The sequence below is a fragment of the Dendrobates tinctorius genome, unplaced genomic scaffold, assembly GCF_039654945.1.
Source record: "Dendrobates tinctorius isolate UK_male_01 unplaced genomic scaffold, ASM3965494v1 ptg000249l, whole genome shotgun sequence".
Taxonomy (NCBI): Eukaryota; Metazoa; Chordata; class Amphibia; order Anura; family Dendrobatidae; genus Dendrobates; species Dendrobates tinctorius.
Window position 1 is genome coordinate 4,225,510 of NW_027361916.1, and position 24,170 is coordinate 4,249,679.

Consider the following 24,170-nt stretch of genomic DNA (forward strand, 5'->3'; position numbering starts at 1 on the left):
TGTTGACGGCGCTGCTCTCTTCCTGCTTCAGCTGTCAAATGGTACCCGCTCATTAAATATGCGCATATTTAATGAGCGGGTACCACGTGACTGCTGAACCAGGAAGAGAGCAGCGCCGACAACATGGAACAAGCAGGGGAGTAGCAGAGACAAGCGCCAGGACCCGGTGAGTATGAACGGGGGGGTGGGGAGGCATATTCACCTGTCCCTGCGCTCTGCTGTCTTGCGTCCTCTGCAGTGACATTCAGGTCAGAGAACGCTAATCGTGCTCTCTGCCTGCACAGTCACTGCAGAGCCCGCAACGCTGATGAGCAGGGGCAGCGACTGAGGGGAGTATACAGTTTTTTTGTTTTTTTGTAAGTGAGGCAGCGGCAGCAGCACCATGATGGGGCCACACACTGTGCAGATAACTGGGGCCACATACTGTGCTGTATAACTGGGGCCACACACTGTGCAGGTAACTGGGGCCACATACTGTGCATCATGACTGGGGCCACATACTGTGCATCATGACTGGGGCCACATACTGTGCATCATAACTGGGGCCACTCACTGTGCATCATAACTGGGGCCACATACTGTGCATCATAACTGGGGCCACTTACTGTGCATCATAACTGGGGCCACTCACTGTGCAGTTTAACTGGGGCCACATACTGTGCATCATAACTGGGGCCACTCACTGTGCATCATAACTGGGGCCACTCACTGTGCTGTATAACTGGGGCCACACACTGTGCAGGTAACTGGGGCCACTCACTGTGCATCATAACTGGGGCCACACACTGTGAATCATAACTGGGGCCACATACTGTGCATCATAACTGGAGCCACACACTGTGCATCATAACTGGGGCCACTCATTGTGCATCATAACTGGGGCCACTCACTGTGCATCATAACTGGGGCCACTCACTGTGCATCATAACTGGGGCCACTCACTGTGCATCATAACTGGGGCCACTCACTGTGCATCATAACTGGGGCCACTCACTATGCATCATAACTGGGGCCACTCACTATGCATCATAACTGGGGCCACTCACTGTGCATCATAACTGGGGCCACTCACTGTGCACTATAACTGGGGCCACTCACTGTGCATCATAACTGGGGCCACATACTGTGTAGATAACTGGGGCCACTCACTGTGCATCATAACTGGGGCCACATACTGTGCATCATAACTGGGGCCACATACTGTGCATCATAACTGGGGCCACACACTGCAGATAACTGGGGCCACTCACTGTGCACCCTCGGCTTATACACGAGTCAATACGTTTTCCCAGTTTTTTGTGGCAAAATTAGGGGGGTCGGCTTATACTTGAGTATATATGGTACTCACCAAATCTCTGGTACCCAAAATACCTGGATGACCAGCCAATGCGGAGCAATGAACTTCAGACATCACTCTCTTTCTCCACTGGTCAGGAACATACAATTTTCCCATAGGGCAACGCTCCTGTTTTCTCCACCTCTCCTCAGTCTCGTGATATTCCTGATCATCTGGCCAATTTTTCTGGGATTGTCAAGACACTGACTGATCTGACCAAGAAGGGAGCTGATGTGCCGAATTGGGGCTGGTGATTCTGTTATGAATGGGTCACCGAGGAGTAAAAACAAAACAAGCTCGTCTCAGAAAACCAGAAAGGTTGGTAACTATGCAGATTGCAGATCCCTGATCATAACCACACAACTAGCAGCAGTCGTGGAGCGTTCCTACGATGAATCTAGACGCCTCGTCACAACTGGAGAACTAAATAAGCCTAAAGCAAGAAAAGGGGAAATCTAACTGCCCCAGAGCAGACCCCAAAGGAAAGACAGCCCCCACACATGTATTGATGGTGAGAAAAGATGAAAACACAAACACAGGCAGGAAAATAGGCTGAGCAAATGATGGGGCCCACACTAACTAGAAAGGATAGGAAAGACACTGTCTGCAATCTGCCAAAAACCCTACAAAAATAATGTCCAACACTTCTGATAACAAAATTAACCCTGAAGTCACTAGACTTCTCCCACTATATCAGCACTCTGAAATATTCTGAGACAGACCAAAAAGAGGCCAATCTAATAAGGGACAGAAATAGCAAATTGGCAAATACAGATGAATAAGAGAAGAAATTCAGCCCCAGTCGGGGCTGGCTGGCCTCATAAAAAACTGAATAGACCAACAAAGTCAAGTGTGAACATTAGCAAAAGACTTAGCTTGAGATGACTGGAACAGAGGTGAAAACCAAGACCTGAGAAGCCAGAAGTATCATCAGCACCAGAATAGGGCGTCGGCTGTCTTAAATCCAGTCAGAGATTCCAGAGATCCAATCGCTGTCCTCATCATCAGGTGGCAGATCTCCACCACTTAAATCAACCTCACTAACTCATGTCACCACCAGAGGGAGAACGGAAGGAGAACTCCCAACTGGTAGACCAGACAATGAGTTCACAACACACCCTCATATCCACCCTCTGTATATGCACCCCCATAGCCATCCTCTATAGTATATGCAACCCCATAGCCACCCTCTGTATATGCAGCCTTATAGCCACCCTCTGTATATGTAGCCTTATAGCCATCCTCTGTATATGCACCCCCATAGCCACCCTCTGTATATGCACCTCCATAGCCACCCTGTATAAGCTGTTATGATTGAGTCACCGTAGGAGGCAAAAATAGAAATGCTAGCTAAGTCGAGAAAACCAGAGAAGTTGGCAGCTATCGGATTGCAGACCCCTGAACCTATCAACACAACTAGCAGTAGCCGTGGGGGGGGCTCCTACGATGCCCTAGGCCCCTCGATCACAGCCGGAGGACTACATAGCCTAAAGACAGAAAGGGAAATCTAAACTGCCCCAGAGCAGACCCCAAAGCAAAAGGCAGCCCCCCACATATAATGACGGTGAAGCAAGAAGAAAGAACAAAACACAGACAGAAAGATAGACTGAGCAAAGATGGGGCCCATGCTAGCTTAGATAGGAAAGGACAGGAAGGCTGCTGTCTGCAATCCGTGAAAAACCCAATGAAAATAAGAGCCAACAAACTGACAGTAAAAAAGGCCCTGAAGACGCTAGGCTTCAAAAAAGCTATGTCAGTACTCAGGAATATTCTGAAGACAGAGCAACAGGCAAAAGGAGATTCAGCTCACCCCAGCAGGGAATGGCAGAATCCAGAAAAGCAAGGAAAACAAAACACTAATGCAAAAAGGCAAAGCAGAAATCTTAGCTTTAGATGAGCAGGAATCAGACTGGTTTCCTAGAAGTCCACAGAGAAATCACCCGCAGGCCAGAAGGGCGTCGGCAGCCTTATATCCAGTCATTAACTCCACTCAGCCAGTCATCATCATCAGCCCCAGGTGTTTGACAATCAGACTCACTACCTTTCTTCACCAGAAGAGGGAGTTCCTCGGGCCTCAGTAGTGAAGGGGAAAATTAACTCACAACAGTACCTCCCCCTTGAGGAGGGGTCACCGAACCCTCAACCACGCCACCAGGGCGATCAGGGTGAGCCCGATGAAAGGCACGCACCAATCTTTTGGCATGAATATCAGAGGCAGAGACCCAGGAAATATCCTCCTGACCATAACCCTTCCACTTAACCAAATACTGGAGTCTCCGTCTAGCCAGACGGGAATCCAGTACTTTCTCTACCTCATATTCCATGTTACCTTCAACCAATACAGGGTCTGGAGGTGCAACCCCCGGAACAACAGGTTCAACAAACCTCTTCAACAAAGATTTATGGAACACATTATGGATTTTAAATGTGACAGGAAGAGCCAAACGAAAAGAGACTGGATTAATAATCTCCAAAATCTTGTAAGGTCCAATAAATCTAGGCTTAAACTTAGGAGAAGCCACCTTCATAGCAATATTTTTTGATGATAACCACATCATATCACCAACCTTAAATTGGGGACCAATCAGGCCCGGATTGGCAATATAACCAACCAGGCATTTTCCCGCTGGGCCGCTGTCACGTGGGCCGCGGGCGGCAGCGCCGATCATCTGGCCGCTTGCCAGCTGCTGCGGCCACTGTTGCTCCTGCCCCGGCCCTCTGCGGGCACGGCGGTGATAGTTTCCAAGATCCTCCCGCACTGCAGGGAGATAAGCCGCCACACACCCCCCCTCGCACCCCATCCTCGCCTTAGCATGAGACCCCCTCCCCCCCGCAGCCACTCACAGCGTCGCACTCGCTTGCCTGCTCGCTCTGTTCGCAGGACCTGTGATGAGGTCACAGGAAGGGAGGAGTCAGGGGGTCACATGATCAGGAGCCTTTGTCCAGACCCCCGATCATGTCACCCCTGACTCCGCCCCTCCTGTGACCTCATCACAGGTCCTGTGCGCTCAGCCTTGCCTCTACCGTCTGCAAGACTCTGCTTTGCTGTTGTCATGGTGCTGGTTGAAGTAAGTATGTGTGGGGTCAGGATTTACAGTGTGGATGTAGCAGAGCCGTGTGTGTACGAGGTGTACGGAGCGGAGCCGTGTGTACGAGGTGTACGGAGCGGAGCCGCGTGTGTATGAGGTGTACGGAGCGGAGCCGCGTGTGTATGAAGTGTACGGAGCGGAGCCGCGTGTGTGCGAGGTGTACGGAGCGGAGCCGCATGTGTACGAGGTGTACGGAGCGGAGCCGTGTGTGTACGAGGTGTACGGAGCGGAGCCGTGTGTGTACGAGATGTACGGAGCAGAGCCCTGTGTGTACGAGGTGTACGGAGCGGAGCCGCGTGTCTACGAGGTGTACGGAGCGGTGCCGCGTGTGTACGAGGTGTACGGAGAGGAGCCGCGCGTGTACGAGGTGTACGGAGAGGAGCCGCGCGTGTACGAGGTGTACGGAGAGGAGCCGCGCGTGTACGAGGTGTACGGAGAGGAGCCGCGCGTGTAGGAGGTGTACGGAGAGCCGCGCGTGTAGGAGGTGTACGGAGAGGAGCCGCGCGTGTACGAGGTGTACGGAGAGGAGCCGCGTGTGTACGAGGTGTACGGAGAGGAGCCCCGCGTGTACGAGGTGGACAGAGTGGAGCCGTGTGTGTATGAAGTGGAGCCATATGTGTACGGGATGTACGGAGCGGAGCCAAGTGTGTAAAAAGCATACAAAGCGGGCTTTTCCCACGGACACAGGAGTACATGGCGGAGCCCCGAGGAGCATTTTAAAACACACACATGACGTTCCACCTGAAGTGATGTGCTGGAAGCTGACCGGAAATTAGATAATTTCTTGAGGAGATTGTGACGGAACCAGGAATGCTTCAGATCCATCACCGTGTCCTCCTCCGACAGCGCAGACAGCAGGATCGCCTTGGAATCGGGGATGCCGGCCATGTGAGCGGATCATGATAGGTCCTGCACCGGGAGGCTCAGGTGGGCACTACAATGGGAGCCGGGCTGCTATAGTATCTTTCCTCTCTCTCTGTTCTTTCTTTCTTTTCTTTACTTCTTTCTTTCTCTCTGTTCTTTCTCTGTCTCTCTCTGTTCTTTCTTTCTTTCCCCTCTTTCTTTCTCTCTCTGTTCTTTCTCTGTCTCTCACTGTTCTTTCTTTGTCTCTCACTGTTCTTTCTTTCTTTCCCCTTTCTTTCTCGCTCTCTGTTTTCTTTTTTCTCTCTCTCTCTGTTTTCTCTCTTCCTTAGTGCCAGTCAGTGTGCCCATAATGCCAGCCACTGTGCCCTCAGTACCAGTCAGTGTGATCAGCAGTGCTAAATGGGTGCGATTAGGTGTGGACATGGGTGTGACTATTTGTGAAATGGGTGTGGCTGGGCGTGGCCAAAATTTGCGCGCCGCAGTCTTTGTCCATCTTTCCCTTCTTCAAAAGTTGGGAGGTATGATAGGGGCGGCTATGACCAGGTGGTCTGGTTGCCCAATGGATAGAAGTTCTGCCAGGAATTCTGTAATCATGCATACAAAAGGGGACAGAGATTTGGGAGAAGTACTGTACCTAAAAGCAATAAATAGGACTGAGCTGAAATACTGGGCACAGCTATGACTACATGTTATATAGTCGTGTTAATCTCCTCTCACTTCTTGTAAACTACAAGTGTACAAAGATATTATATAGTCACCATGTGACTAGTGGGCCTGTGTAACTTCAAATGCCAGGGCTGAATTTTAGTCCCAGTCCGGCCCTGGGACCAATGGTCCTATGTCGGTTGGAAAACCGCTGGGCCTTTTCCTGGGAGAGAGATAACTTATCCACCACTTGGTCCCAGATCTGGTGCATTCTCTCCACCACAGTGTCAACCCCTGGGCAGGCAGAGGGCTCCACCTGCCCTGAAGAAAATCGAGGATGAAACCCAAAGTTACAAAAAAAAGGAGACATCAAAGTGGCAGAACTAGCTCTATTATTTAAAGCAAATTCGGCCAAGGACAAAAATGAAACCCAATCATCCTGATCAGCAGAAATAAAACATCTCAAATATGACTCCAAGGTCTGGTTTGTTCTCTCTGTCTGCCCTTTGGCCTGAGGGTGAAAAGCAGAGGAGAAGGACAACTGAATTCCCAGCTTGGAACAGAAAGTTCTCCAAAATCTAGACACAAACTGGACTCCTCTGTCAGATACAATGTTCTCAGGAATCCCGTGCAAGCGAACCACCTGTTGTAAAAACAGGGGCACCAATTCAGAGGAAGACGGCAACTTAGGGAGTGGTACAAGATGAACCATCTTAGAGAACCTATCACAAATCACCCAAACAACAGTCATCCTTTGAGAGATAGGCATATCAGAGATGAAATCCATTGAAATATGGGTCCATGGCCTCTTGGGGACAGGCAAAGGCATCAACAACCCACTAGAGCGAGAACATTTAGACCGGGAGCATGTCCCACAGGACTGCACAAAATTCCTGACATCACGAGACAAGGAGGGCCACCAAAAAGACCGACTCACCAGATCTCTAGTACCAAAAATACCTGGATGACCAGCCAAAGTAGAGCAATGAACTTCGGACATCACTCTCTTCTTCCACTGGTCAGGAACATACAACCTTCCACTGGGACAACGCTCAGGTTTGTCCTCCTGGAACTCTTCCAGAGCATGTCTCAAATCGGGCGAGATGGCAGAAAGAACTACCCCTTCGCCTAAGATGGTAGCAGGCTTGGTCAACACAGGAGAATCAGCAAAGAAGCTCCTAGAGAGGGCGTCAGCCTTGACATTCTTAGTTCCAGGAAGAAAAGAAACCACAAAATCAAAACGTGTAAAAAACAAGGCCCACCTAGCCTGTCTAGGGTTCAAGCGCTTAGCCGACTCTAGGTAAATCAAATTCTTGTGGTCAGTGAGGACCACGACTTGATGCTTAGCTCCCTCCAACCAATGTCTCCACTCCTCAAATGCCCATTTCATGGCTAACAGTTCCCGATTCCCCACATCATAGTTACGTTCAGATGGAGAGAACTTTCGGGAAAAGAAAGCACAGGGATTCATTTTAGATGTTACAGGATCCTTTTGGGACAAAACAGCTCCTGCACCAATCTCAGAAGCATCCACCTCTACCTGGAACGGAAGTGAGACATCAGGTTGCCGCAAAACCAGGGCGGAGGTGAATCTTCGCTTCAGCTCCTGAAAGGAAGAAACAGCCTCCGGAGACCAATTTAACACATCAGCACCCTTCTTAGTCAAATCAGTCAATGGCTTGGCAATACTAGAAAATTTTGCTATAAATTTCCGATAAAAATTAGCAAAACCCAAAAACTTCTGGAGGGCCTTCAAAGAAGTGGGCTGAACCCAATCGTAAATGGCCTGTACCTTGGCCGGGTCCATTTCAATAGTTGACGGGGACAAAATAAATCCCAAAAAAGAAATCCTCTGTACTCCAAAAAGGCATTTAGATCCTTTGACATACAGGGAATTCTCCCTCAAGATCCGGAACACAGTCCGAATATGTTCCACATGAGAATCCCAATCCTTGGAGAAGATCAAAATATCATCCAGATAGATAATCAAAAATTTATCGACAAAATCTCGGAAAATATCGTTCATGAAGCACTGGAAGACAGAAGGGGCATTAGTGAGCCCAAAAGGCATCACCAGGTACTCAAAATGTCCCTCCGGAGTATTAAACGCCATCTTCCATTCATCCCCATGCTTAATGCGAATAAGATTATACGCCCCCCTGAGGTCAAGCTTGGTAAACCAGCAAGCACCTTTAACTCTGGAGAATAGATCAGAAATCAGGGGTAACGGATACTGATATTTAACAGCAATTTTGTTGAGAGCACGATAATCAATGCAAGGTCTTAATGATCCATCCTTTTTGGCTACACAAAAAAAAACCGGCACCTAAGGGTGACGAGGATGGTCTAATATGACCCTTCTCCAACGCCTCCTTAATATAGGATCGCATAGCCTCGTGCTCGGGTACAGATAAATTGAAGAGCCGACCCTTGGGAAATTTACACCCCGGGCTCAGTTCAATAGCACAGTCATAACTCCTATGAGGAGGCAGAGACGCAGACTCATTCTCACTAAATACATCATAAAAGTCCGCCAAATAATCAGGAACATCATGCGACTGAGGAGAGGTGGAAAACACCGGAGCCTCACTAAGGGCACACCGACAACCCCAACTCACCACAGACACAGATTTCCAATCCAAAACTGGATTATGAATTTGTAACCAGGGAAACCCCAGAACAATAGTATTTTGCAGATTATGTAACACCAAAAACCTGCAATTTTCTTGATGGTCTGGGGCGACCCGCATTACCACCTGGGTCCAAAACTGAGGTTTATTTTTAGCCAAAGGAGTAGCATCAATCCCCCTCAAAGGGATAGGCGTCTGCAGAGGTGTCATCGGAAATCCACAACGTTTAGCAAAATCCAAGTCCATTAGGTTTAGAGCTGCTCCCGAATCCACAAAAGCCTTGGCGGAAAATGTGGACAGGGAGCAGATCAGAGTAATAGCCAGAAGAAACTTAGGTTGAACACCACCAACAGAAAACGTGTGTGCAAAGCGTTTCTCGCGTTTAGGACAGACAGAAATAATATGCGAGGCATCTCCACAGAAAAAACACAACTTATTACGCCTTCTGAACTCCTGACGCTGCTCTCTGGAAAAAACTCTATCACATTGCATAGGTTCAGACATCTGTTCAACAGGTGGCAACACCTCTCGTGCAGCTCTGCGTTCGCGTAAACGCCGATCAACCTGAATGGCTAAAGACATAGAATCGTCAAGACCAGAGGGAACAGGAAATCCCACCATAGTATCTTTTATGGCTTCTGACAACCCCTTCCGAAAGAGAGCAGCCAGCCCACTTTCGGAATTTTTGACAGTACAATTCTGCAGAATCACGACCCTGGTTCAATGCCAGCAGGGTCTTTTCAGCCTGATCAATGGCATTAGGTTCGTCATACAACAACCCCAAGGCCTGAAAAAATGCATTCACATTAGTCAGAATAGGATCATCTGGTTTCAAAGAAAACGCCCAATCCTGGGGATCGCCACGCAGCAAAGAGATGACAATTTTAACCTGCTGCGCGGAGCTCCCTGACGAGTTAGGCTTCAAGGCAAAAAATAATTTACAATTATTTTTGAAATTCAAAAATTTAGACCGATCCCCAAAAAATACATCAGGTATAGGAATCTTTGGTTCAGCAGCATGTGAATGAGCAAGGTAGGCGGAAATTCCCCGCACTTCCGCAGCGAGCTGCTCCACACGATCAGACAATTGCTTTATCTCCATTGAGAGAAAAAAAATTCCCCCTACGGCCTCAGAGATATAGAGGAAAAAATATACACACTTTTTTTTTTTTTATACAATTCTTTCCTGCTATTGAGTACCCTAGAATCTGCGGTAGGGCGGGTGATTCTGTTATGATTGAGTCACCGTAGGAGGCAAAAATAGAAATGCTAGCTAAGTCCAGAAAACCAGAGAAGTTCTCAGCTCTCGGATTGCAGACGCCTGAACCTATCAACACAACTAGCAGTAGCCGTGGGGGGCTCCTACGATGCCCTAGGCCCCTCGATCACAGCCGGAGGACTACATAGCCTAAAGACAGAAAGGGAAATCTAAACTGCCCCAGAGCAGACCCCAAAGCAAAAGGCAGCCCCCCACATATAATGACGGTGAAGCAAGAAGAAAGAACAAAACACAGACAGAAAGATAGACTGAGCAAAGATGGGGCCCACGCTAGGTTAGATAGGAAAGGACAGGAAGGCTGCTGTCTGCAATCCGTGAACAACCCTATGAAAATAAGAGCCAACAAACTGACAGTAAAAAAGGCCCTGAAGACGCTAGGCTTCAACAAAGCTATGTCAGTACTCAGGAATATTCTGAAGACAGAGCAACAGGCAAAAGGAGATTCAGCTCACCCCAGCAGGGAATGGCAGAATCCAGAAAAGCAAGGAAAACAAAACACTAATGCAAAAAGGCAAAGCAGAAATCTTAGCTTTAGATGAGCAGGAATCAGACTGGTTTCCTAGAAGTCCACAGAGAAATCACCCGCAGGCCAGAAGGGCGTCGGCAGCCTTATATCCAGTCATTAACTCCACTCAGCCAGTCATCATCATCAGCCCCAGGTGTTTGACAATCAGGCTCACTACCTTTCTTCACCAGAAGAGGGAGTTCCTCGGGCCTCAGTAGTGAAGGGGAAAATGAACTCACAACAATAAGCACCCCCATAGCCACCCTCTGTATATGCACCCTCATAGCCACCCTCTGTATATGCACCTCCATAGCCACCCTCTGTATATGCACCTCCATAGCCACCCTCTGTATATGCACCTCCATAGCCACCCTCTGTATATGCACCCTCATAGCCACCCTCTGTATATGCACCCTCATAGCCACCCTCTGTATATGCACCTCCATAACCACCCTCTGTATATGCACCCTCATAGCCACCCTCTGTATATGCACCCCATAGCTATCCTCTATAGTATATGCAACCCCATAGACACCCTCTGTATATGCACCCCCATAGTCACCCTCTGTATATGCACCTCCATAGCCACCCTCTGTATATGCACCCCCATAGCCACCCTCTGTATATGCACCCTCATAGCCACCCTCTGTATATGCACCTCCATAGCCACCCTCTGTATATGCACCCCCATAGCCACCCTCTGTATATGCACCCCATAGCCACCCTCTGTATATGCACCCCCATAGCCACCCTCTGTATATGCACCCCCATAGCCATCCTCTGTATATGCACCCCCATAGCCATCCTCTGTATATGCACCCCTATAGCCATCCTCTGTATATGCACCCCCATAGCCACCCTCTGTATATGCACCTCCATAGCCACCCTCTGTATATGCACCCCCATAGCCATCCTCTGTATATGCACCCCCCATAGCCATCCTCTGTATATTCACCCTCATAGACACCCTCTGTATATGCACCTCCATAGCCACCCTCTGTATATGCACCCCCATAGCCACCCTCTGTATATGCACCCCCATAGCCACCCTCTGTATATGCACCCCCATAGTCACCCTCTATACATGCACCCCCATAGCCATCCTCTGTATATGCACCAGTTGCCATGGCTTCAACCTTTTTCTACCGACAGCTCACCTTTATTCTGAAATGCCCCTTTAGTGTGCCTAACCTTATCTACGGGCGGCCACACGTAGCAAGTCAGAGCGAGCCTGCCAAGCTGTAGCGGGAAGGCTCCTTGCCTCTCACCCGGTAGACCTACAGGATGTAACGAGAAGGCTCTCACCCATTAGATCAGCTGACTAGAATAGGAATAGGCCTTTTTCCTTCCAGCCCAGCTCCATGGATTGTGGGAAGGCTACTTTAACTTAGACAGCTCATCTTTCTTTTGAAATGCTCTTCTGTGTGTCTGGACCTCTGTCTTACAGCCCACACATAGCAAGTCAGAGTGAGCCTGCCAAGGTATATCCAGAGGGCTCCTTGCCCTCTCCTCATCCACAAGAAAACCTGCTGACTAAAGTAAGAAGGCCCAGGTGTGATAGGCCTCTGACCTACTTTATCAGCCATACAGTCGGCTACCTCCTTTGCTGATACACAATTTGCTATACAAATCAATCACACAACTAGAAGCGGGTTCAAACACATTAATGACCAAACAATCACTTACAATTTCCTTCTAAATTAGGCACCATATTTTACTTTCAACTTCCACAATTTCTTTCCATTTCAATTAAGTACTGTTGCTTTAAAATGCACAAATCTTATAGCGAGCCTTTCAGAACCACAGAGAATCTGAGCGCCGCTCTGTGAATCCTCTCATTAGACACTCAGCAGAGATAAGACGAGAGGAGCGAGAGAAGGGGAGAAGAGAAAGTGCGCAGCGCCATCATTCCCCCTCCCATCAGAATGTAGTGTCCTTCAACTAACAGAATGCCATAGCTCTTTAGACTTAATCAAAATCAATTTCTACAAGAAAAACTCAAAATCACGGGATTTCAATGTAAGAGCAGATAACTGTATAATGTGAGTAACCACGTCTTGCCATTTTATGGCCAAATGCATTCAGGAAACTTTACAATGTAATGCCACATATAACACGAGCTATATCATTACTCAATTCATTCAGTCTCAGATGTAGATTTGAAATATCTATAACGCATCTGTCCGGGATTCCCCCACAACTAGAAAGGTCACAAATCTCTTGACACAAAATGATGTGTGTTGATTCATTCATACGGTCATTTGATTTTACAAAGAGAAGATAACAAAAATCCCTTATCTCAATTACTCATCTCTCATTTCATTCGGAGGTTCTCATAGACATATATACAAGGATTCACACAGCCTGCGTATCCTGCACTTTGGATTTGACACCTTAACCTGCAGCCGTGTCCACTGACACTCTGAGAACACCAAAGCCAACTTCTTAAGCAACAGGAATCAATGAAAACCTGAGCAACCAAAAACCACAGCCCTATACAAAATAGAGCCTCATATGATTTACTGAAAATCCAAAATAGACGCTGCACAGAGTCTATCCCAGACTTTGTGATACACAGTACACCAGTACACGACCAGTTAGTATATTAGTATATTGCCAGAACAGATTAACAGATAATACAGATGACAATTATTATCTTATTACTCTATTATTCAACTCTCATACGGACATACTCACCGCTCACTGGTGATGTGGGTTATTTTTGAACCGTGTTTGTACAGTCTTACCCAGAGATATGTAGAGATTAGAGTTGAGCGACTTTGGTCGGATCGGGTTTCGTAAAACCCGAATGAAACAAAATAAGTTTCAGATGAAACTCGTCCGACTAGAGCAAAAAAAGTCGGAGTTTCGTCCGACTTTTATTTCCCATTGACTTGCATTGGGGTCGGGTTTCGGACGAAACTCCGACTTTGTTTTGCTCTAGTCGGACGAGTTTCATCTGAAACTTATTTTGTTTCATTCGGGTTTCACGAAACCCGATCCGACCAAAGTCGCTCAACTCTAGTAGAGATCCTTAGAGAGGTTGCAAATGCAAAATCAGTGTAAGAATAAAAGTTCTCACCTGCTGCAGCCTGGATTCTGCATTTTCAACCTCCCAGGAAACTCCCACATATGGATTCCGAATAGGCTGGTCTCCACACGGTCCCCGTTGGGCGTCAAAACTGTCGTAGCTGCTTTTTGTTCTGACCAAGCGTCAGATCTTGCCAGATCACCAGTGAGGCCAGAGTACGAGGTTTCGCCCTTCTGTTCACAAGCGCTTGGAGACAAAGAGACTCAACACACACGCAGTGGTCAAATCACTTTATCTGACGTAATGCAGCAAAAGGCAATATTTTTATACCATTTACAACAATATGTGGCTCTATGGAGCTCATTTGACCCCCACCATCACCTCAGGGTCGTACCTTGTTTACAATGTACCCAGAACATGTTGTTGAGAACAAATATGATAACAAGTATAGTTTCCTTGAAGACAGAGACTAATACTCTACATAAGAATAACACATAGCAATAATAGGAAAAAAGGCATTTGAAGTCTTAAAGGTAATTAAAGGGATATAAAAGCAAACCATTAACTCTTCTATATCATACACAGGACCTCTGTATATAGTATACAATGTATAGTGTCAGTGTACAGGTAACACACTAACTCACCAGTGATGTCTCTAGGTGAAGTCCTTCATCCTTGTTTTTCTTCATCCAGCACAGATCGCCATCACTTCTTCCAGCCAGCACTCGTCTCTGCAGGAAATAACAGTTATCTAGAGCTCCGCTTGCAGAACACACTATTTATTTTTTCCCAATTACTACATTACACCACATGAATAAAAAAGGCGACAGTGTCGCTCTGCACAGTACAGGACCACCCCCCCATTTAAAACAGTATACTCAAAAAATTAAATACATCACTGCAGTAATAATATCCCTTAATTTACCCCTATGGTAATAACATCCCCCATCCTGACCCCTGTGTGTCTCATTCCTGGCTTTAGCCATATGTTCTCCCATCCCGCCCTCATGAGTGTCCATTCTTCCCCATATGATCTCCATTGTATCCATCCTGCCCCATGATCCTGTGTGATCTGTCTCCAACCCTGCCCCATCTGTCTCCAATCATGCCCCGTATCTCCATTCTGCCCGTCTCCAGCATTCTGCCCCAGTCTCCAGCATTCTGCCCCAGTCTCCAGCTCTCTGCCCCAGTCTCCAGCTCTCTGCTCCAGTCCAGCATTCTGCCCCATGTTTAGCATTCTGCCCCAGTCCAGCATTCTGCTCCAGTCCAGCATTCTGCCCCATGTCCAGCATTCTGCCCCAGTCTCCAGCATTCTGCCCCAGTATCCAGCATTCTGCCCCATATCCAGCATTCTGCCCCAGTCAAGCATTCTTCCCCATGTTCAGAATTCTGCCCCAGTCTCCAGCATTCTGCCCCAGTCCAGCATTCTGCCCCAGCACCCAGCATTTTGCCCCAGCACCCAGCATTTTGCCCCAATCCAGCATTCTGTCCCAGCACCCAGCATTTTGCCCCAAGTCCAGCATTCTGCCCCAGTTAAGCATTCTGCCCCAGTCCAGCATTCTGCCTCATGTTAAGCATTCTGCCCCAGTCTCCAGCATTCTGCTCCATGTCCAGCATTCTGACCCAGTCCAGCATTCTGCCCCATGTTAAGCATTCTGCCCCAGTCCAGCATTCTGCCCCATGTTCACTATTCTGCCCCAGTCCAGCATTCTGCCCCATGTTAACCATTCTGCCCCAGTCCAGCATTCTGCCCCATATTAAGGATTCTGCCCCAGTCCAGCATTCTGCCCCCCGGATCGCCGCTGTCAGAAAAGAAACAAAACAATTTCTCCTTACATGGCCGCGTTCCAGTGGCGGGCGACGCTCACACTCCCTCCACGCTGCAGCGCGCTCTAGCCGGCGACTGACACTAACGTCACATGCCGGCGAGGTGCACGCTGCTGCTGACGTCAGCTGCCAGCCTCTGATTGGCTTGTGGCTGCCGTGGCTGTTAACTATTGACGTGCGGGCCGCCGGGCCCGCATGTCAATAGCATTTAACTGCCACTGCGCCGAGGGCCCGGTTTAGCTGCCGATAGGGGCCCAGTGAGCAGAGGAGACCAGGCCCGATGCGGGCCCCCTCTGCCCTCCGGGCCCCATACGCCAGTCAGGGCAGTAATGCCCAGATGGCGGCCCTGCATGTATCATGTTAACCGAAACAGTCAGAAAACTAGCCCCATATTGGCAGATCCCAGACCTCAAACTATATACTGTGTAAGTTTATAAGCCACTCCAGTGTCGAGAATAGATAGTATGTGAAAATACAGTATATACCACTCAGGGAACACTTATCTTTCAGAGATAATTTCCATATTCATACTAAATAATGGCACAGATCTCCCAGACATTATGGTTGCACATATCCCTAGTCTTTATACCGATATTGCACTCATTCCCTGACAGACCGCAGCATGGCCATTAGTTAGAAGCTTCTAATGATCTTTGGAGCAGGTAAGTTTTCCCTGAGTGATACATATTGGGCCGTCTGAAGACTGAGTTTAGTCTAGGACAATTTGTCTGCACTACTAATTAACAGCTGTTACAATCCCACCAAGGACAACATCTGCAAGGAGTTTGTATGTTCTCCCCTTGTTTGCGTGGGTTTCCTCTGGGTACTCCAGTTTCCTCCCACATTCCAAAAACATACTGATAGAAAATGTAGATTGTGTGCCCCATCGGGGACAGCGATGATAATGTGTGCAAGCTGTAAAGCGCTGCAGAATATGTTAGCGCTATATAAAAATAAAGATTATTATTAAGATTATACCAAACTAGGGCAGTCCCTATAGGAGAAAAATCACAAGAATTATACTGTATTGTCACATACTATCTATTCCTGACACTGGAGGGGCTTATAAACTTACGAAGTATATAGTTTGAGGTCTGGGATCTGCCAAAATGTGGCTAGTTTTCTGACTGTTTCGGATAACATGATTTTAGCTTTTTTTGTCTAGTCTCATTTGAATATAGGTCAATATTAAATACTCTCCTGATGAGTCGCCTTTGGTGAGGTCGATGAAGCACGTAGAAATGAGAGCCTTGGACAGTGAGTGTGTATACGTCATCTCACCCACTGAACTTTGGGTACATGTTTTTTCTATTAGTCACCTTCTGACTAACCTTCAGGGGGTGAATTATGGGTATAGTTTTACATTTGGAATTAATAGTTTACTTTTATCCTTTTTTCAGCAAAAATGAGGAATGACAAGAGACAACCCATTTAAGAAGATTCTATTTTGGTTAAAACTATTCAAACATTATGGACATAAAAAAGGCTTCTCCCCTATGTGACGTCTCTGATGTTTATTCACAGTTGATTTCCAAGTAAAATATTTCCCACATTAAGAAAATGAAAAAGGCTTCTCCTCTGTGTGAGGTCTCTGATGTCTAACAAGAAGCGCTTTCCGGTTAAAACATTTCCCACATTCTAAACAGGAGAAAAGGCTTCTCCCAATGTGTGCTCTTTGATGGCGATCAAGATCTATTTTCCATTTAAAACATTTTCCACATTCTGAACATGAATATGGCTTCTCTGCTGTGTGAATTCTCTCATGTGTAACAAGACTTGAATTCTGAGTAGAACATTTCAACATTCTAAACATCAAAAAAGCTTCTCTCCTGTGTGAGTTCTTTGGTGAGTAAGAAGCAGTGATTTATGTGCAAAACATTTCCCACACTCTGAACATCAAAAATGCTTCTCTCCTGTGTGAGTTCTCTGGTGTTTTACAAAATGTGATTTCTGCTTAAAACATTTCCCACATTCTGAACAGGAAAAAGGCTTCTCCCCTGTGTGTGTTCTATGGTGAGTAACAAAATTTGATTTATCTGCAAAACATTTCCCACATTCTGAACAGGAAAAAGGCTTCTCCCCTGTGTGAGTTCTCTTGTGAGTAACAAGCAGTGATTTACATGCAAAACATTTCCCACATTCTGAACAGGAAAAAGGCTTCTCCCCTGTGTGAGTTCTATGGTGTTTTACAAAATGTGATTTCTGCTTAAAACATTTCCCACATTCTGAACAGGAAAAAGGCTTTTCCCCTGTGTGAGTTCTCTGGTGAATAACAAGCAGTGATTTACGTGCAAAACATTTCCCACATTCTGAACATGAAAAATGCTTCTCCCCTGTGTGAGTTCTCTGGTGATTAACCAAAATTGATTTCTGGTTAAAACATTTCCCACATTCTGAACAGGAAAAAGGCTTCTCCCCTGTGTGAATTCTCTGGTGTTTAACAAAAGTTGATTTCTGGTTAAAACATTTCCCACATTCTGAACAGGAAAAAGGCTTCTCCCCTGTGTGAGTTCTCTGGTGAGTAACAAGCATTGATTTACGTGCAAAACATTTCCCACAATCTGAACAGGAAAAAGGCTTCTCCCCTGTGTGAGTTCTCTGGTGTTTAACAAAATGTGATTTGTGGTTAAAACATTTCCCACATTCTGAACAGGAAAAAGGCTTCTCCCCCATGTGAGTTCTATGGTGAGTAACACAATTTGATTTATCTGCAAAACATTTCCCACATTCTGTACAGGAAAAAGTCTTCTCCCCTGTGTGAATTCTCTGGTGTTTAACAAAAGTTGATTTCTGGTTAAAACATTTCCCACATTCTGAACAGGAAAAAGGCTTCTCCCCTGTGTGAGTTCTCTGGTGTCTAACAAAATGTGATTTAAGTGCAAAACATTTCCCACATTCTGAACAGGAAAAAGGCTTCTCCCTCATGTGAATTTTATGTTGAATAACCAAATTTAATTTCTGGTTAAAACATTTCCCACAATCTGAACAGGAAAAAGGCTTCTCCCCTGTGTGAGTTCTATAGTGAGTAACCAAATCTGATTTCTGGTTAAAACATTTCCCACATTCTGAACAGGAAAATGACTTCTTTGCTTTAGGAGCAGTTTGTTTTTTAATGCCTCTTTTGTGACTTTGATTTTCCTTAGTAGTCGGTAATGAATCAGAAGATGGGACCTGTTTCATAGGATCAGATGACGGATCTTTGCTGTGAATGGATGATGATATATCTGGAGTAATAGCATTCACTTCAGTTGTATCTTGCAGGATCTCAAGATCATCAGATTTAAAAATTGAAGATGTCAGCTGTCCCTCTGATCTCCTGGTGCAGTCATCTGCTAAGATAGAAAACAATTTTTTTAATAAAATATCATTGAGTTTTATATTTTTGAACATTTCTACTTAAAGAAGTTGTCCACCACTATAACTTTTTTTTCATAAATCTTGCCATTATGTGCCAGTAAAAACATCCACTGTGTTTATATTAGCAATATTACCTTTTATCATGCTCTAGCAGCACATTTTCTGTGCTGGCTCCAGCTCTCATCGGGTTAATCGACAACTTCCTTTCTCCCGACTTACTGTGCTCTAATACTACAAGTTCCATGATGCATTGCACTGGCCTGTAAGCCAGCACCTTGCACACCCACTCCAAAACACACCCAAACCCCTCCCTCCTCTCTCTTCAATCTGAAGCATCTTATTGTAAGGGTCTGTGCACACGTTGTGGATTCTACTGTAGATCTGCAGCGGATTTGGCCCTGCGGATCCGCAGCAGATTCTCCTGCGTTGTACAGTGCCATTATAGTCAATGTAAAACAAAAACCTCTGTGCACATGGTGCAGAAAATCAGCAGCATAAACGCTGAGAGTTCATTACTGCAGAATGTCGGATTCCGCAGCGTTTTACACCTGTTCCATTATAAGAATCCGCAGGTGTCAAAAAGCAGGTGAAAGTCACACAAAATCTGCAGGTAAGACGCCAGTCATTTTACCTGCGGATTTAACAAAATCTGCATGGAAAAATCCACAGCACAATCTGCCACGGGTTCACATAAAACACATTGCAAGCATCATGAGCGCACACACGCAGGAGCGCGCACAGACACAGGCGTTCTTAATAATAAGTCCCCATGTACACACCGTTATAGTGCTGAGAGCTATAAGGCTGTGTGCACACCGGGCGGATTCCAGGGCGGATCATTCCACACAGAATCTGCAGCTCTTGGCAGAAAATGCAGGTGCGTTATTGATGCGCTTTTCATGTGTTTTTCACATGCGGATTTGTGTGCGTTTTTGCAAGCTAAATAAAGATATGTTATTTAACAAAAAATGATTTGTGATGTCATTTCTGTCCAACCTCCTCTTTTACACTTGTCCAACCCACACTACATTACACACCGATAGATAGAGGATAGAAAAAAAGATAGATAGATAGATATGGGATAGATACAGAGATGGATGGATAGATAGATCCATATATCTATCTATAGATAGATCCATATATCTATCTATAGATATATCCATAGATATAGCCATGGATATTTCCATAGATATTTTATTTCCATAGATATTTCCATATATATATATATATATATATATATATATATATATATATACAGTATATCCATAGATATATCCATATTTATTAATGAACAATATTTCATTTAAAAAAAAATAAGAAATAAAAAAAATGGCGTGGGCTCCTGCACAATTTCCTTTGCCATAGGGGGAAAGCCGATGGCCGGGGGCCAATATTTGTAGCCTGGGAAGGGGATAATACCCATGGCCTTTTCCCAGGCTATGAATATCAGCCGGCAGCTGTCTGCATGTCCTTTACTGGCTATTAACATAGGGGACCCCCAAAAAAATGACGTGGGGTCCCCCTAAATTTTATAGCCAGAAAGGCAACACAGACAGTTTCGGGCTGATATTCATAGCATAGGAAGGGTCCATGGATATTGGACCCCCCTGGTTACAAATACCAGCCCACAGTCGCCCCAAAAATGGCGCATCTATAAGATGTGCCAATTCTGGCACTTAGCCCCTCTCTTCCCACTCCCGTGTAGCAGTGGGATATGGGGTAATAAGGGATTAATGTCACCTTGCTATTGGAAAATGACATTAAGCTCGGTTAATAATGGACAGGTGTCAATAAGATGCCTATCCATTATTAATCTTATAGTAATAAAGGGTTAAAAAACACACACACATAAGAATAAAGTATTTTAATGAAATAAAACACAACATGGAATTCATATTTTTTTTGCACGCCCAGATCCAAGCGATGCCCTTGGTCTCCTGTATTAAAAAGTAATAAAATAAACAAACAAACCGTATACTCCCTGTCCGACACAGTCCAATTAATAACAAGTGTCCCACGACGATCTCCCCTACAGAACAGTGACATCAGGTGAGTGGGCCTCCCAGTGATGAACTGACAGGAGACAATGGCTCCTGCAGTGCATCACTGAGGTTACATGAGTTCAGGCTCTCACTTTGCAGCAATGCTGCATGAGAATTAGGATTAGGGTTAGGGCTATGGTTACGGGATCTCTTTCCCGGTGGTGGAGGGATACACAGCGGAGGATTACCTCTGCCTGTCATTTCATTGCTGGGGTCCCTGGAGAGAGGTCACATCAGCTGATGCAACTGGGGAACTGGGGAACTGGGGAACTGCTACCTTGGATCTAATCCTTATAAACAGGGAGGAAATGGTTGAGGAGGTAAAAGTGGCTGGGACCCTAGGAGGTAGCGACCATGCTATTTTAGAATTTTGGATAACTAGAGGCGGAAGACCTGTGAAGACTCAGACGTCAAGGTTAGATTTCAGAAAGGCAGATTTTAAGGGATTCAGAAAGAGAATTGGAGGGATCCAATGGCTGGATATCCTTAAAGACAAAAATGTCCAGGAAGGATGGGAAATCTTGAAAAATGAAATTCTCAAAGCACAGTTGTTAACAATTCCGAAAAGAGGGAAGAATAGGAAGCAGTTAAGGAAACCAGGATGGATGAACACAGAACTTAAGCACATGCTAAAAAGGAAGAAAAAAATGTTTATAAAATGGAAAGAGGGAGGCATATCTAAAGAAGAATATAATGCTGTCTGCAGAACCTGCAGGGCACAAATCAGATTAGCTAAAGCTGAAAATGAATTGAGGCTTGCAAGAGATGTCAAAAGCAATAATAAAGGATTTTGGGGATATGTCAAAAGTAAAAGAAAAGTCAAAGATGCTATAGGATTTTTACAGGATGAAAATGATGAAATGGTAAGACAGGATGTTGAGAAGGCTGAACTTTTAAATTCCTATTTTGCATCTGTTTTCTCTCAGAAAGGAAATGTAACATCAACTGTTAATCACTGTCCTATTAAGGGAATAGAAGAATCCAGGATATCTATAAACAGAAAGATAGTGAGGAAACACTTAGCTAGCCTAAATGAATTCAAGTCTCCAGGTCCAGATGAATTACACCCCAGAGTACTGAAGGAGATAGCAGAAGAAATTTTTGAACCCCTCTCTATAATCTTTGAAAATTCTTGGAGAACAGGAGAAGGGCCAGAAGACTGGAGAAGAGCAAATGTTGTTCCTATCTTCAAAAAGGGGAAGAAGGTGGACCCAGGTAACTATAGGCCGGTGAGTCTGACTTCTATACCAGGAAAGATCTTTGAACAAATTATTAAACAACATGTATGTCAATACCTGGATAAGAATGAAGTGATTAAACAGAGTCAGCATGGGTTTGTAACTAATAAGTCATGTCAGACTAACTTAATTTCCTTCTATGACGGTATCACTGATTGGGTGGATCAAGGAAATGCTGTAGATATAGTATATCTTGACTTCAGCAAAGCATTTGACAAAGTCTCTCATACAATCCTTATTGAAAAAATGACTAAGTATGGTATGGACAAGGCAACTGTTAGGTGGATTCATAACTGGCTTAGTGATCGGACCCAAAGAGTGGTCGTAAATGGCTGCACATCCAGTTGGAAGAATGTCTCAAGTGGGGTACCACAGGGCTCTGTCCTGGGCCCTGTATTGTTCAACATCTTTATCAACGATTTAGATGAAGGCATTGAGGGTAAACTGATTAAATTTGCTGATGACACAAAGCTAGGAGGGATAGCAAATACTAGAGAAGAGAGAGAGAGGATTCAAAAAGATTTAAATAAACTGGAGAAGTGGGCAGCAACAAACAGAATGGTTTTTAACAGGGAGAAATGCAAAGTACTACATCTGGGCAATAAAAATGGAAAAAGCATATATAGAATGGGAGAAATAGGGCTAAGTGACAGCACATGTGAAAAAGACTTGGGTATACTAATAGATCACAGACTGAATATGAGTCAACAGTGTGATGCAGCAGCAAAAAAGGCAAATGCAATTCTAGGATGTATTAACAGAAGCATACAGTCTAGATCACGTGAAGTCATTATTTCCCTCTACTCCTCTTTGGTCAGACCTCATCTGGAATATTGTGTCCAGTTTTGGGCACCACATTTTAAAAAAGACATCAACAAACTGGAGCAAGTTCAGAAAAGAGCGACCAGAATGGTGACCGGTCTGCAAACACTGTCTTATGAGGAAAGGTTGCAGGATTTGGGAATGTTTAGTTTGCAAAAGAGAAGACTGAGAGGAGACTTAATAGCTGTCTACAAATATCTAAAGGGCTGTCACATTGTAGAAGGATCAACATTATTCTCATTTGCACAAGGAAAGACTAGAAGCAATGGGATGAAACTGAATGGGAGGAGACACAGATTAGATATTAGAAAAAACTTTTTGACAGTTAGAGTGATCAATGAGTGGAACAGGCTGCCACGAGAAGTGGTGAGTTCTCCTTCAATGGAAGTCTTCAAACAGAGGCTGGACAGACATCTGACTGGGATGATTTAGCGAATCCTGCTTTGAGCAGGGGGTTGGACCAGATGGCCCAGGAGGTCCCTTCCAACTCTACGATTCTATGATTCTATGATTCTAACTGCTCTATATGGGAGATAGTCTTGGGACCCTCATTATTATCTGGACTACAGCGGAAAGGTGAGTATAGGTTGCTTTATTATTTTATTACAGGAGATCGATGCCCGCAGACCCCCGCATGGCCTGTCCACCAACCTGCACAGCCAGCAGACAGCCCACAGATCCCCGCACGGCCCGTCCACTCCCCGCATAGCCAGCAGACAGCCTGCAGACCCCTGCACTGCACACACAGCAGCCCGCAGACTCCGGTACGGCCTGTCCACCCCTCGCACAGCTGACAGACAGCCCGTCCACCCCCCCGCACAGCCCCGTCCACCCCCTGCACAATCCCATCACTCTTGATGGGTGAGGAGACAGATGCTGCAGAGTGATGGGGCTGTGACGTGTGGTGCAGCACCGCCCACACACTGCTGTGACTCTTGATGAGCGACAGCAGTGTGTTGATGCTGGGTCACGCCTGCTGATGATGTCACATCAATTTCCAGAGTCAGGAAATTGACATGACATCAGCAGATGTTAGCGGCAGCTGCAGCCTGGGGGTCACGTGACCTGGAATCAGCTGCCCGCATGACGCCGCTCACAGGCAGAATTGGCAACGCAATGTAATTACAAAAATCATTAGGGGCCCCAGGGGGATATAATGGGGGGTTACAAAAAGTAGTGGACAACCCCTTTAAATTGTCCATAAAAATGGCAAGCTATGTAAAAACCTTTAATTATTTACCAAGACAATGACAGCTCACAGTCTAATAGAAAACCTTGTTGGATGAACCAGTAGTGTGCGGTGTTCAACTGTTTGTTCATTCTGCCTCCCAAATATCAAATAAAAAGAAAAACAGATAAGGCAGGTTAGTTAGGGTTAGTGTTGGGGCTAAAGTTAGGGTTTATTCTGAAGTTAGGGGTAGGGTAAAGAATTAGGCTTTTCTCCATTGTTTCCCCAATAATTTGGTCACGTCAGTCACGTCGTAGTTTTGTATTTACGTAAAAAA

General features: G+C 45.7%; 1 protein-coding gene across 1 annotated transcript in view; it reads right to left on the reverse strand.

The window, feature by feature from the left end:
• Window positions 1-16,631: 16,631 nt before the first annotated feature.
• LOC141063291 (uncharacterized) overlaps window positions 16,632-24,170 on the reverse strand; it is a 52,350-nt gene continuing 44,811 nt past the window's right edge. The window contains exon 7 of the mRNA XM_073557348.1: window positions 16,632-18,538. Coding sequence (XP_073413449.1) covers window positions 17,103-18,538 — 1,436 coding nt within the window. The 3' untranslated portion in view covers window positions 16,632-17,102. The remainder of the gene's footprint in view (window positions 18,539-24,170) is intronic.